At 49.4% G+C, this 10,925-nt stretch overlaps 1 protein-coding gene across 1 annotated transcript in view; it reads left to right on the top strand.

The window, feature by feature from the left end:
• The first annotated feature begins 1,917 nt into the window (after positions 1-1,917).
• VAV2 (vav guanine nucleotide exchange factor 2) overlaps positions 1,918-10,925 on the top strand; it is a 121,618-nt gene continuing 112,610 nt past the window's right edge. The window contains exons 1-2 of the mRNA XM_009287041.1: positions 1,918-1,998; positions 6,271-6,387. Coding sequence (XP_009285316.1) covers positions 1,918-1,998; positions 6,271-6,387 — 198 coding nt within the window. The remainder of the gene's footprint in view (positions 1,999-6,270; positions 6,388-10,925) is intronic.

Raw genomic sequence — 10,925 nt, 5'->3', positions numbered from 1 at the left:
CGCTGGGAAGGACCTTTGCTTGCTGCAGGTTTGCTTTCACCCGGTCCTCCCAGCGACGAGCTATAGGTGTTTGCTAAAATAAATGGTTGCTCTCCCTCAGGTACTCTCCTAGGGTCATCCTTGCTTGTGGGTGGATGCGAGGAGAAGGAGGAGCTGTGGGGAGGTCAGTGTTCATCAGCGTTTCGGGCTCATTAATCAGTCTTGCTAAGTGGAATTTGCCCAGCCCGTGAGCACTCTGCGATAGGAATGTCTTTGAAATGGGGGGAAGTAATAGCTCTAAATTGTTTGAGAAATAATTTCATTCTCCACTTCTCAATAGATAAATCTGCTGTCCAACAACCCGAAATTTAATCTGTCCATCTAAAGTAATTGATGAGCTGCGACTTGAATCCAAATGTGAATGGGAAGGGAAATTTTCTGCGGAGATGTTTTATATCGTTTCTGCAGCTGCTCCTTTCCACCAGAGACAATGGGGTGAAGCATGAGAAGGAACAAGGCTGCGGAAGATTTGGTGCTGCTGGTGGAGGGTGATACAAGCTCCACTTGTGCTTTTGACTCTTATTACTGCTCCCGAAGCTCTCCCAGTAACACCTTGATGTGGAGGCGAGCTAGATTGGGTAGAGCCATTTGGAGAGATTAGATAAAGGTCATGATTTGTGCAGTTTTAAATGCAAAATTACGTTGGCGGCAGCCCTGCGGTTCTTGCTGGGTACTTGGATGCTCTTGGACTTTCTCTCCGCTCTTGACTTTGGAGGAAGCAAAGGGAGCTTTGATGCCCCTTTGCAATGTCAGAGTAGTGCAGGGGGAACTCAGCACAACTTGGAGATGCATCCTTTGGCTTTCTTGAGAGCTTTACACCATAGGATGCCCATTTCCCCATTGATCGTTGCAAGTGATGTGTTTTCTCAATGAGAGACCCTGCCTTCCCCGTTTGCAAAGGCTGTGATAAGCAGATGCTCACAGCTCCCTGTTGGGGACTTGCTTTTCATTTCACCTGGTGCTTTCGAGCCGTGCCAGCAGCGAGATAAGAGGAAATCTGACATCACGGTCAGGAAGCGCTAAAGAAAGTTACTTTCGTCATTCGTCAGCGCGTTATCTCAAACAGCAAAGCTGCAGCATTCCTTGCATGCTGCAGGACCCGTTTCAAGCCCACGGCTTTGGCCGCGGTTCAGCACGTGGCTGTGTGCCCAGTCACCCAGTGCTATTGTGTGCAGCCCCGCTCCTCCCCGGAGCACCAACCCCAGCCACCGGCAGTCGCTGCCTCTCCAAAAGGCCCTTTCCGAAAAGCTGTGAGCTGTTGCGTGATCCTGCCCTGCCAGACAAAATCAAATCATCTACCCCATTTCTTTCCTTTTCCTACATTTTATCACGTTATTAAATGTCTCTTGGAAGCTCCCAAGCCTCGCGCTTCTCTCCCTTGTGCCGTCCCAAATGCCAGGGACCAGGGACTGCTCCGATGCTCACATGAACGTCCTCCAGATCCCACCTCGGGCAGTTTGGTTGTTGAGCAAATGCTGCTGCATTCACCAGCTTTTTGTCTGCCTCTTTGCCATCTCCATTTAGCAAAGCAGCTCTGCTGGGAGGCAGGAACGCATGCGGCTTTCCAGCCTGCGATCATCTCTGCCGAGGCTGGGGGACTGTTTCCAGCCTAACCCCAACGTGATCGAGTAGCTGGATCTTTTCTGACGAATTTGCATCGGAAATGGCTGCTGTCTAGTCAGCGCAGGTGCCGCGGGCGCCCAGTCATACGGGGACCGCAGGGAGGGGCAGTGGTAACTAAAACAGGGGCGTGAGGAGGAGCGAGGTGCTGAGCTGCTGTGCACCCTCCCGCAGGCTCCCCTCCCGCCCCCGGAGCTGTAGTTTCCAAGTGCAGAAGAAACATCCGACCTGCCCTTCCCACCCGGGGGCTCTCCGGGGATGCAGGAGCAGAGCTTCAGGGAGGCTGGGCATGTCCCCGCTAAGCTCCCAGTGTCCCTGTGCAAAGTGGAGTTATCCCAAGTGCCCAAGTATCTGGGGTTATCCCAAGTACCAAACTGTCCCTTTCTCGATCTCCACTGAAAGATTCTCCAATGTATTACAAGTTTGCAGGACAAGTTTCTGAGTTGCATTGAAAACTTGGCAGCGATACCCTTTATATGCATGGTGATCATCCGAGGAGTCTCTAAACTTACTGAATTCAATAAAAGAAATAATACCATGAAAACCCTCTTTAAAAAAAGAACATCCCAGAAGCTACTGAGGAGTTTCCAGCGTGTCCCAGGTGCTGGGGGCTGCTCACTGCCCTGCATGCACCAGGGTGACTGTGGTCCTGCCTGGGCGAGGGCAGGGCACAGGCGGTGCTGCCGAAATTGCAGCTGCGCTCTCCCCGCGCTTTGCAAAGCAGGTTTCTGCCGGGCTGGGGCGGGACAGGCGGTGGCTGAGAGCAGTTTATTCACCTTACGGCGTTGCAGGGTGTTTAAAAATAAGCAAAGCTGTTCTGAAACTCGGTGAGCGCAGGTGGCGGGGCCCTTCTGCCGTGCCGACGGCAGGAGCCGGGCTGTCGCTGCTGTATCTCTGTAGTGCTGGCTCCTTGCAACCCTCAGAGGATCGGGTCAGAACTGACCGCAGACTTTTCTTGTCTGTTGGCAGGCTTCAAGGTATTTTGTTTTACCGGATGAGTTTCTTGCTCCCTGTGGTACAGTCCCATCCCTGTCCCCGTTGCCTTTCGCTCTGACTCTAATAATTTCCTTCTCCAATGCGCCTTGGATGTGCTTTGCAGTGCCCGGGGAGCTTTCCCCACGCCGAGGACTTGTGCCGTGGCTGCTTTTGGAGCCTGGCTGACGGTACGGTGGGAGATGCTGGTATCTGCGGAAGATGCCGTGGTCTCTGGGGTCTATTTCCAGAACTGAGTATCCTGGTTGCTGGTGGTGTCTGTCCCCAGAAGCGATGGCTGGTGGGTACCGAGGTTGTTTTGGGTGCGGAGGAGGGCGATGGCAGGACTCTGGGATATGCGGTGCTTGGGCTCCTGCTGGCCCTCCAAAGGAGATCGCAGGACCCTGCTTCAGCTCTGGTCTCGCTCGAAGCATATAAATGACACCATTGATTTGAGGCCTGGCAGGTGGTGAACAAGCCCCACGGAGAACATTAATCTTTTTTTTCCTCTTTCTCCTGTGGAGAGTTTACTCGTCCAAAGGTGTGATTGACTGGTAAATAAAGTGGCCTCGGCACAGCTCATACTCAATTGTAGCTAATTTTAGCGTGTGGCCATTGAGTAGCACTATCAAGCCAACAATTCATGATCTTCCATCAACAGCAAACCAGCCTCGAAACGCCTGTGAGCAAAAGCGCAAGAAGATATTTTGCAGATTGGTGAGAGGGAAATAGTGCAGGAGCAAATCGTGCCACTAACACCCACACATGGGTTGTACCCCCCCCCGACTTCTTGTGCATGAGGACTGGGACTAAAACCTACCTACAGTTGTCATCCCAAGCGGTGGCTTTACTGTGGGCAGCGTGGTGGCCTTGCTCCGCTGCCAGCTCCTCGCTGGTGGAGCGGGACCGCGGTGCTGCTGCCTTGGTTTATTGTGTTTTACATCGGGCCTTTTCAGCAACTCTTTAAATAGATGATCGGATTCTTCCTTGAAGCTTGTCACCCACCTGCCTGCACTCAGCCACTGGCTGGCTGCATGGTGGCAGCGCGTGGTGGCTTTTTGCAGACATCGCCTGGAGCTGCGGGAAGGGCAGCGGGCACTGCTGCAGGTGTCTTGCGCTCGTTTAGCGGCTGGTGGCGTGATGGCTTCCAGGTTTGAATTGGATGAGCAAAGACAGTTGGATGCAGCTGATGTTGACCAGCGTGGTTGGTCCTGTCCTTTCTCACCGAGGCCAAGCTGAGGTGGGGGTAGCTCAGCCCGGTCTAAACCCATGGTGGAGCCAGGGCTTGCTCCCTGTTAGAAACGCTGTCAGGACGAGGCATTCATTTGCTTGGATGTGTGATCTCCTTCAGAAACGAGGTAGAGTGACCTTTGAGCTCTTCAGGAATTTGAACCACAAAGGCATCGGTGCAGAGGGTTCAGGTTTTCACACCCGTTGGGGGTCTTTCGCTTGGCTGAACATCGGCGCTGTGGAAGTCCATCTTTCCTGAGCGCTTCCAGCCTTTGTTGCTGCCCCAGCCTTGGGACGAGCAGGAGGTGGGGAGCAAACGCCGCAGAAAGGCAGGACAGTTCTGCGGAGGAGGCTTGCCTCTTGCTGTGTGTAATTATGGCTGTAACCTGTGTCATTAACTTTCAAAACTGGAGGCTTAAAAGGATTTAAAATAAACACGTGCTAGAAATTTGAAATCAATGAGACTGCAATGCAACAGGAAAATATATCCCTGCTGCAAGCAGCTGGTTTGCCCAGGGTGTAAATTCTTGCAGAGACCCAGAAGATAAAGTTATGAAATAACCTGTATCAGCGAGAGAGGTTGTAAAGCAATTCCAAAAAAACCTCTCAGTCTAGACAGATTACATTTACTGCAGCGTTTATGTGAGAGAGAGGAATGCCCTAGAAAAACAGAATTGTTTGCAATTTCTGCCTCCAGCACTTGCTTGTCTAATGAGAAGGCTCTGATGTGATGGGAATGTCCTGTGCTGGGGGAGCTCTGCTGTCGCTTGGCAGCCCCACGTAGAGGGGGCTGGAATGGGGGAGCAGGGTAAAAGGTTCGTTCTTTCTTTGTGTAGGTGAATCAGCCTGTTGTTAATGAGGTGGTCCTGGTAACCCATCGCCACAAACCTCACATATAAACCCAAATGCAATGATGGTAAGACGCATCGCGGTCATGTCTGTGGAGATGCGATGGCCCCAAAGACCCTGCTTTGATTCTTTTAATTAAAAGAAAATTAAGCTATTTAATGTTGTTTTGAACTCTCGGTGAAGTTTGCAAGCAGTGTTTTTGTATGGTGTTGGTTTGATGGCAACTTGGGGAGCAGAGATAGTGCCACGTGATAAAACCACACTGACCGACTCCGTGCAAACCCACCCAAAGGCAGTTTGCATCCCGTGCCTGTTCACCACGTGGGGATGATTCATTCCTTTAATGGGCTGATTTATGTAACAAATGTGTTAGAATTATAAGTATTTGTGAGGAATTTGCTGAAGGAAAAAAAAAGGGGGGTTGTTTAAAAATACAGCGATAAATTGAAGGTATTTTGTGGAATAGTGTGAGGATGCAGAAAGAAGTGAAATTAATTGGCTTGCTTGGCGGAGTCAATCCATTCTGGTGAAGGATGTAAGTGATGCAGCCGCAAAAATGAAGCAGATTTTTATTCTCCTCAATCCCTGTGCTGCCAGGCGTCACTGTTGGAGCGAGACCGTCTGGAGTCCTCAGACTTCAAAATCCCCGATGCTCGCAAACAAATGACCAATTATTGCTATAGCCGAAGACAGGATTTTCTTGAAAGAGAAACACAATGTTGCTCTGCCAGTTGAGCTATCTGAATAACCAAGGGTGGTCCCTAGAGGGGTGAGATTTCTGCCTCTTCAAATGGGCTAAGATTAAAGATGAGCAAAGCTTTGTGGAACCGGTCCCAGGGATTGCCCTGGTCTTGGGAACGAGATCTGAGCTGGGTCAGGAGCAGCTCCCGTGGCTGAGCCGCAGGACTGGCAGCTGCCTGCTGGAAACGGGCTGTACGTGGCTGGCTGATGTTTCATGGGTCTGTTAGTGTTTGCGATGCCTGCAGCATCTGGGAGGTGTGAGGATAAGGGAGCAAACGTGACTTGAATAAGTTGTCAATTGCTTCAGACCCCAAAGCAAAAAAAACTTGTTTTCAATGTCCCAATCTTTGTGTTTGGGATGCGTGTATCCGTGCACACGTACAGAGGTACAGCAGTACATACGATAAGCGATGTGTGTCCCTTCTGTAGGGAACCAAATGGGATCATGCTGGAAATGGTTGAAAGTTCAGCACTGGGCTTCTGTAGAACATCAGCTGTAACTTATATTTGGCTCCGACCTTGAAAGTGAAACAGCCTGGCTTAAGTTTTCCAGCCCTTCTGCAACGTTACCTTATGTGAAACTTGTTTTTCAAAAGGGCGTTTGTTTCTGGTGCGCAGCTGAGAACACAGGAGTCCTCACAGGGCACCAGGAGCCTGACATCTTCAGTAACAACAAATAAACTAACGCGTGGCTTTTCAGTGCAAGTTTCTGAGTTCTGTTAACTTGTCTCACATGTGAATTTAACTCAGTAAATCTCAGTTAAAACTTGTGCCTGTCTTGCTCATTTTTTCCCTCCCTTTCTTTTTTGTTTCCCCCAGTTTCTCTGTTTGAAGAACATCCGAACCTTCCTAAAAGTGTGTCACGACAAATTTGGGTTAAGAAACAGCGATCTGTTTGATCCCTTTGACCTCTTTGATGTACGGGATTTTGGAAAGGTAAGAATTACTCCTGAGCTGTTGGGAAGTGATGGTTCTGGCACTGCTGGCACCGGGCGGTTCTCTGGACTTGTGCTGCAGGTTTTGGATGAAAATACCAAGGCTTTCTGGTTTTCTGAGCAGCTTCTGCTCCCATGCACTGGGCATCTGTTCCCCTGTGCTCGTGGTAGCCTGCATATCTAGGGGTTGGTTCTGCTGCGTCCTTAGTGAAGGGAGATCAAGCCTTCAAGCTTTCTGCTTTAGATTACAAAGCCTCTGGGATCAGCCTCTAAAGTACATGAAAAATGTCTTTTTTGGGGGGAATCATGATATTGTATCTATGTGTTCATAAGGGCAGTTGGAAGAGGCCGTAGCCCTGGGGACTGGGTGCTGCGCTGGGGTCAGGCCTCTGGGGTCCCCTTCCAGCTCCAGCTGCCTCGCTGGGTGACTGGGGCAAAGCCGCACCATCTCCTTGCCCGTGAGCTCCCCGTAAGCGCAGCACATTCAAACCGGTGTTAAGCATCATCCCTGCTCTGCACGAACCAGCCTGGGGGATTAAACCCTGCAACTGCAGCAGCACGTTTCCCTGTAGTTACAAATCATCATGAGCCTGGACCCAGGTTTATACCAACCCGGTGGCAAGGACCCTTCGTCCGCAAGCGCTTCTGGTTTTGCCCCGGTGTGGGTGCAGACCTCGCGCGGTCCTTCCCCAGCTGCTGCCTCTGTGCACGGCTGCGAGCAAAATAGCTTCACCAAAACGGCCGTCGGTTTTGTAACGTGGCCAGCGAGTTTCCAGGGGGGTCAGGAAGCTTCATGCCAGGGTGAAATTGGCCCCCTGAGTGTTTCGGAGAACTGTGTTTGGAGGTTTTCTCTCCCAGCAGTTCCTAGGTGCTGGCTGTGTTTGTGCCGTGTGTCACCTGGATGGGGGACGAGAGAGCGCGTTTTTGTGTCTTGCTGTAATTGATGGGTGGCACCGAATGCTGAACGAGACCCAGCTGCGAGGGAGGAAAATCCTACACGATTTTGACAAGCGGCTGTTGTTCTGGTACCCTCGCTTTTGACATGAACAGCATCAGGGCTGTGCTGTTACTCTGATGGATACTGGGCTCAGGGAAGCTATTAGGCAGGACAATTGCTATATTCTTCAGTGGAAAAGGTGTTAAAAGATTTATTAAAGCTCTCTACTGTTTTACCTATTTCGAGGTACCAGGCATAAGCTGCTGGAAGGCATCTTCTGATTATCCAAAGAGTGGATTTTTACTGCTGATGGGGATATATTATTTGATATTTATTGCCTAATTTATTTCTGGACCATTATCTGGAATGTGCAATTGCAGGGGCTTGTTTTATGAGTTTTTTGATTTATGAAATACAAGAAGGCTTTTGTTGTTCTGGGGATATGAATGCACAGAAGGAACCTTTTGGGCTGGGGAAAGAACCACTGCTAATTAAAATGCTGCTTTATCGTCACGTCGTCTCTTGCTTTGTGCTGTTTCAAATTGCCTAAGACGCCTGTTAATAGAGCCTGGCGTTTAAACACTGCTGGAGCACGTCAGCTGAACGCAGTTTGGTTTCCTTTTTGGTCTGGTTAGGGAACAGCTATTCCCTCCTCCTCCTGTTCACTTTTTGGGGGGACATTCAGGTTTGTGGCTTGGTAAGGGGAGATGATTTGCCGTTCCCTCTTACCCCAAGACAATTTAGGTTTTTTTAGGAGACTTTGGAAAAGAAACTTGTCACAAACTTCTGGGAAATTGCCTGGACCTTGCTTATTTTCACGTGCATCGTGATCTTCAAACAGCCTTATATACAACCTTATAAGATTCGGGAGGCATAGATTCTCTATACAAAAACCTTGCTGATCTTTTTCCCAATGCAGTTTTTTATCAGTTTGGTGGGGGTATCAGCTGTTCAGGTCTGCACCAGCCTAAATCCCTCTGGAAGCCTGTCAAAACATCCCCATTGTCTTTGCCACCTTTCATTCCCACATAATCCTCAGATCTGTGTTCAACAGTGGCAAAGCAAATAAACAGGGAAAAATCTGCTGTTGAGCAAAGCGCCTTTCCGTTTTGAGTCACAGCGAGAGCAAAAGGAGTCTCTAATCCACGTTCCCACTGGCCAAACACAGACTTCACACACAAAAAATTCTTCCTGGAGCTATTCGTTACTTAGATCAATAGTGTTTTTTGGTTACAAGACACTACACCGTGTAGGAGACTTTTCTGAACGCAGCACAGTAACAGTCGACCATTTAATTACATAGAAACCTTGGTGGAGTGGTGTTGGGTGTTTCCTTTCTGGATGCCACTCTAAGCAGTTATTTCTCTCCTCCAAACCAGAAGGCCAGTGAGACCACGATTACTAATAGCATTTGGGTTTGCTGCAGTGTAATTACCGAGTAGAAAGGCAGGGGCTTGCATTTATGTGGTGCTGACCTATACATAAAGGGCTGCTCCTTTGGAATCTGCAGGGTCTTTCAGGGTTTCCTAGTGCAAGAAAAACACTAGTGCTTTAGAAGAGGAAGAAAAATCAGATCCCTCAGTCTTGCCTTGACCAGCTGTTAACTCTGAGAGAGCTTTCCATAGCTCCCTTTGGCTTCTGAGCCAGGGCTTCAGCAAGGAGGAGCTGCCCAGAGGATCGATGGAGCCTCCTCCAAAGGAGCAAGTGTGGTCGGGGGCTGCTCGAATCCAGGAACGTGGGATTTTTATCCCTGGTTTTGCTACTTCCTTAAGCGTTAAGCTTGGGAAGTTCCTGCTTCCTTGCTGTCACCGGGATAACAGCTGGTGAAATGGGATCGTGAACCATGTGGGCTTCTCCGGCCAAAATCCCTGTGGAGCTGAAAAGCTCCATCTCTGCCTTCGTGGGATGTCAGGTAATTGGCAAGCGCAGGCTTTTGCCAAATAGACGCGTCATGTTTCTTGTAATCTTGGTTGCAGTGTTTCCCAGTTACCCAAGGGAGCCGAGAGGCCAGTTCAAATTGCTCGCAGCCAGGTTTTTTCCCAATGTCCAGTTGTTAAGCAATCCCGCTGTGACAGGGGACATGCTGTGTTTCATGACAGAGGTTTCTAAAAGTGACCTGAGATGCTGACCGCCTGTATTTCTAGCTGTGCCCCTTTAAGACACCTTAAAAGAATATATCGTTATATTGTTTTCTACAAGTTGGCTCTTAATGTTTTTACTTTTAAAAATCTTATCCTTTGAAATGGCTCAAAAGCTATCTGTAATCACGAGTGCATTTTGCAGAAGTGTTTCTCCGTGGCTCTGTCTCCGCTGCAGGATGCAAAAGCAGCGCAGCGTGCAGCGCGCCGATGAAGAAAACCCCTGTTAATGCTGCCTCGTCCCTAATTAGGGTCTGATCTTGCAGGAGTGAGCGCTGGGTCCTCTGCAGGGGTGCTGTGTAGTCTTTTTTTTAGGAACCAGGCTGTACTAGCAAAGAAATAAAATAAAAAGCTAGCGCTCACGTACGGTGTGCTGTTGCACAGTACTTCTTGCACATTTAATAGCAGTGATGGTATAAAATGTAACTCTTATTGGACTTACTAATTTATTGGCACCAACTATAATGAGATAAAATGTACATAAATATGGATTAAACTCTTTATCACTCTATTAGTCAGCATGATGGTAGCAAGGTTCATTAAAGGGAGTTACTAATTTTCAATAACTTGCAGTAATGTACTATTTTTTTTTTTGAGAAATATAGTTCAAATATTCATAAACCTGTGGAGCGTGCCATTTATTAGCCTCCCAGTCCTCTCTGCTCTCCTGACGTGTTCTTAATTGTCCTGACTTTCTTTTGAAGTTCCTGCACTGTTTGAAAAAAAACTTTTTTGCAAAATAGGGGTCTTTCCTACCCTGACCCACGGGTACAAAATGATGCCGTTGTAAAAATGAAAAAGGGAAGAGGCTCACAGGTCAGCTGAAAAATGAGGAGATACTGATACTGAGATTAAAGTGGTGTTTTTCATGCTCTTGGTTCTGGTCCAGAGGTTGGTGAGAACTGCACCAACCTCGCAGCTCGAGCAGGGCTCAGAGGAGGGGGGGGGCTGGATCAATCCTCCCTCTCAATTAATTGAATCCACCAAGGTTCGCTGGCACGTGTGCCTCGTGGGTGGCTGACGGAGGACTTGTACATGGCTTGTCTTGCATGGCTGAAGTGCTGGGGAGGGTGGCCCTGAGCACGGCATGCTCCAGCGGCTGCAGCAAGAGCCGCCTTGTTGGTGGGAGAGGACAGGGGAGCTGCCGAAGCGGGGATGTGCTGATACTATCAGAGTTAAAGTGATGGGTGCCCTCTATAAAGCATTTGCATCTTCAGAATAATTTTTGGTGTAAAGGTGTCCCCTTCCTCATGCCGATGGCTCTTGGAAAGCCCTGGGGAGGGGTCTGGGCTGTCCTCACCGGGTGCTGTTGCAGGTTTGTCCCCAGCTTCATCACCAGCACCCTGTGTTTGGAGAATCTGCAAAACGAGATGTCCCACCTCGCCGGCCATCGGGACTGGGGTGCTGGGAGAGCTGCGAAGGGGCTCGACTGCCATTGTCCCCCTGTGCCTCTCTGACATGTCC

The sequence above is a fragment of the Aptenodytes forsteri genome, unplaced genomic scaffold, assembly GCF_000699145.1.
Source record: "Aptenodytes forsteri isolate BGI_AS27 unplaced genomic scaffold, ASM69914v1 Scaffold136, whole genome shotgun sequence".
In the NCBI taxonomy this organism is placed as follows: Eukaryota; Metazoa; Chordata; class Aves; order Sphenisciformes; family Spheniscidae; genus Aptenodytes; species Aptenodytes forsteri.
Note: the sequence above shows the minus strand (reverse complement) of the source record. Positions and strands in the feature narration are given on the sequence as shown.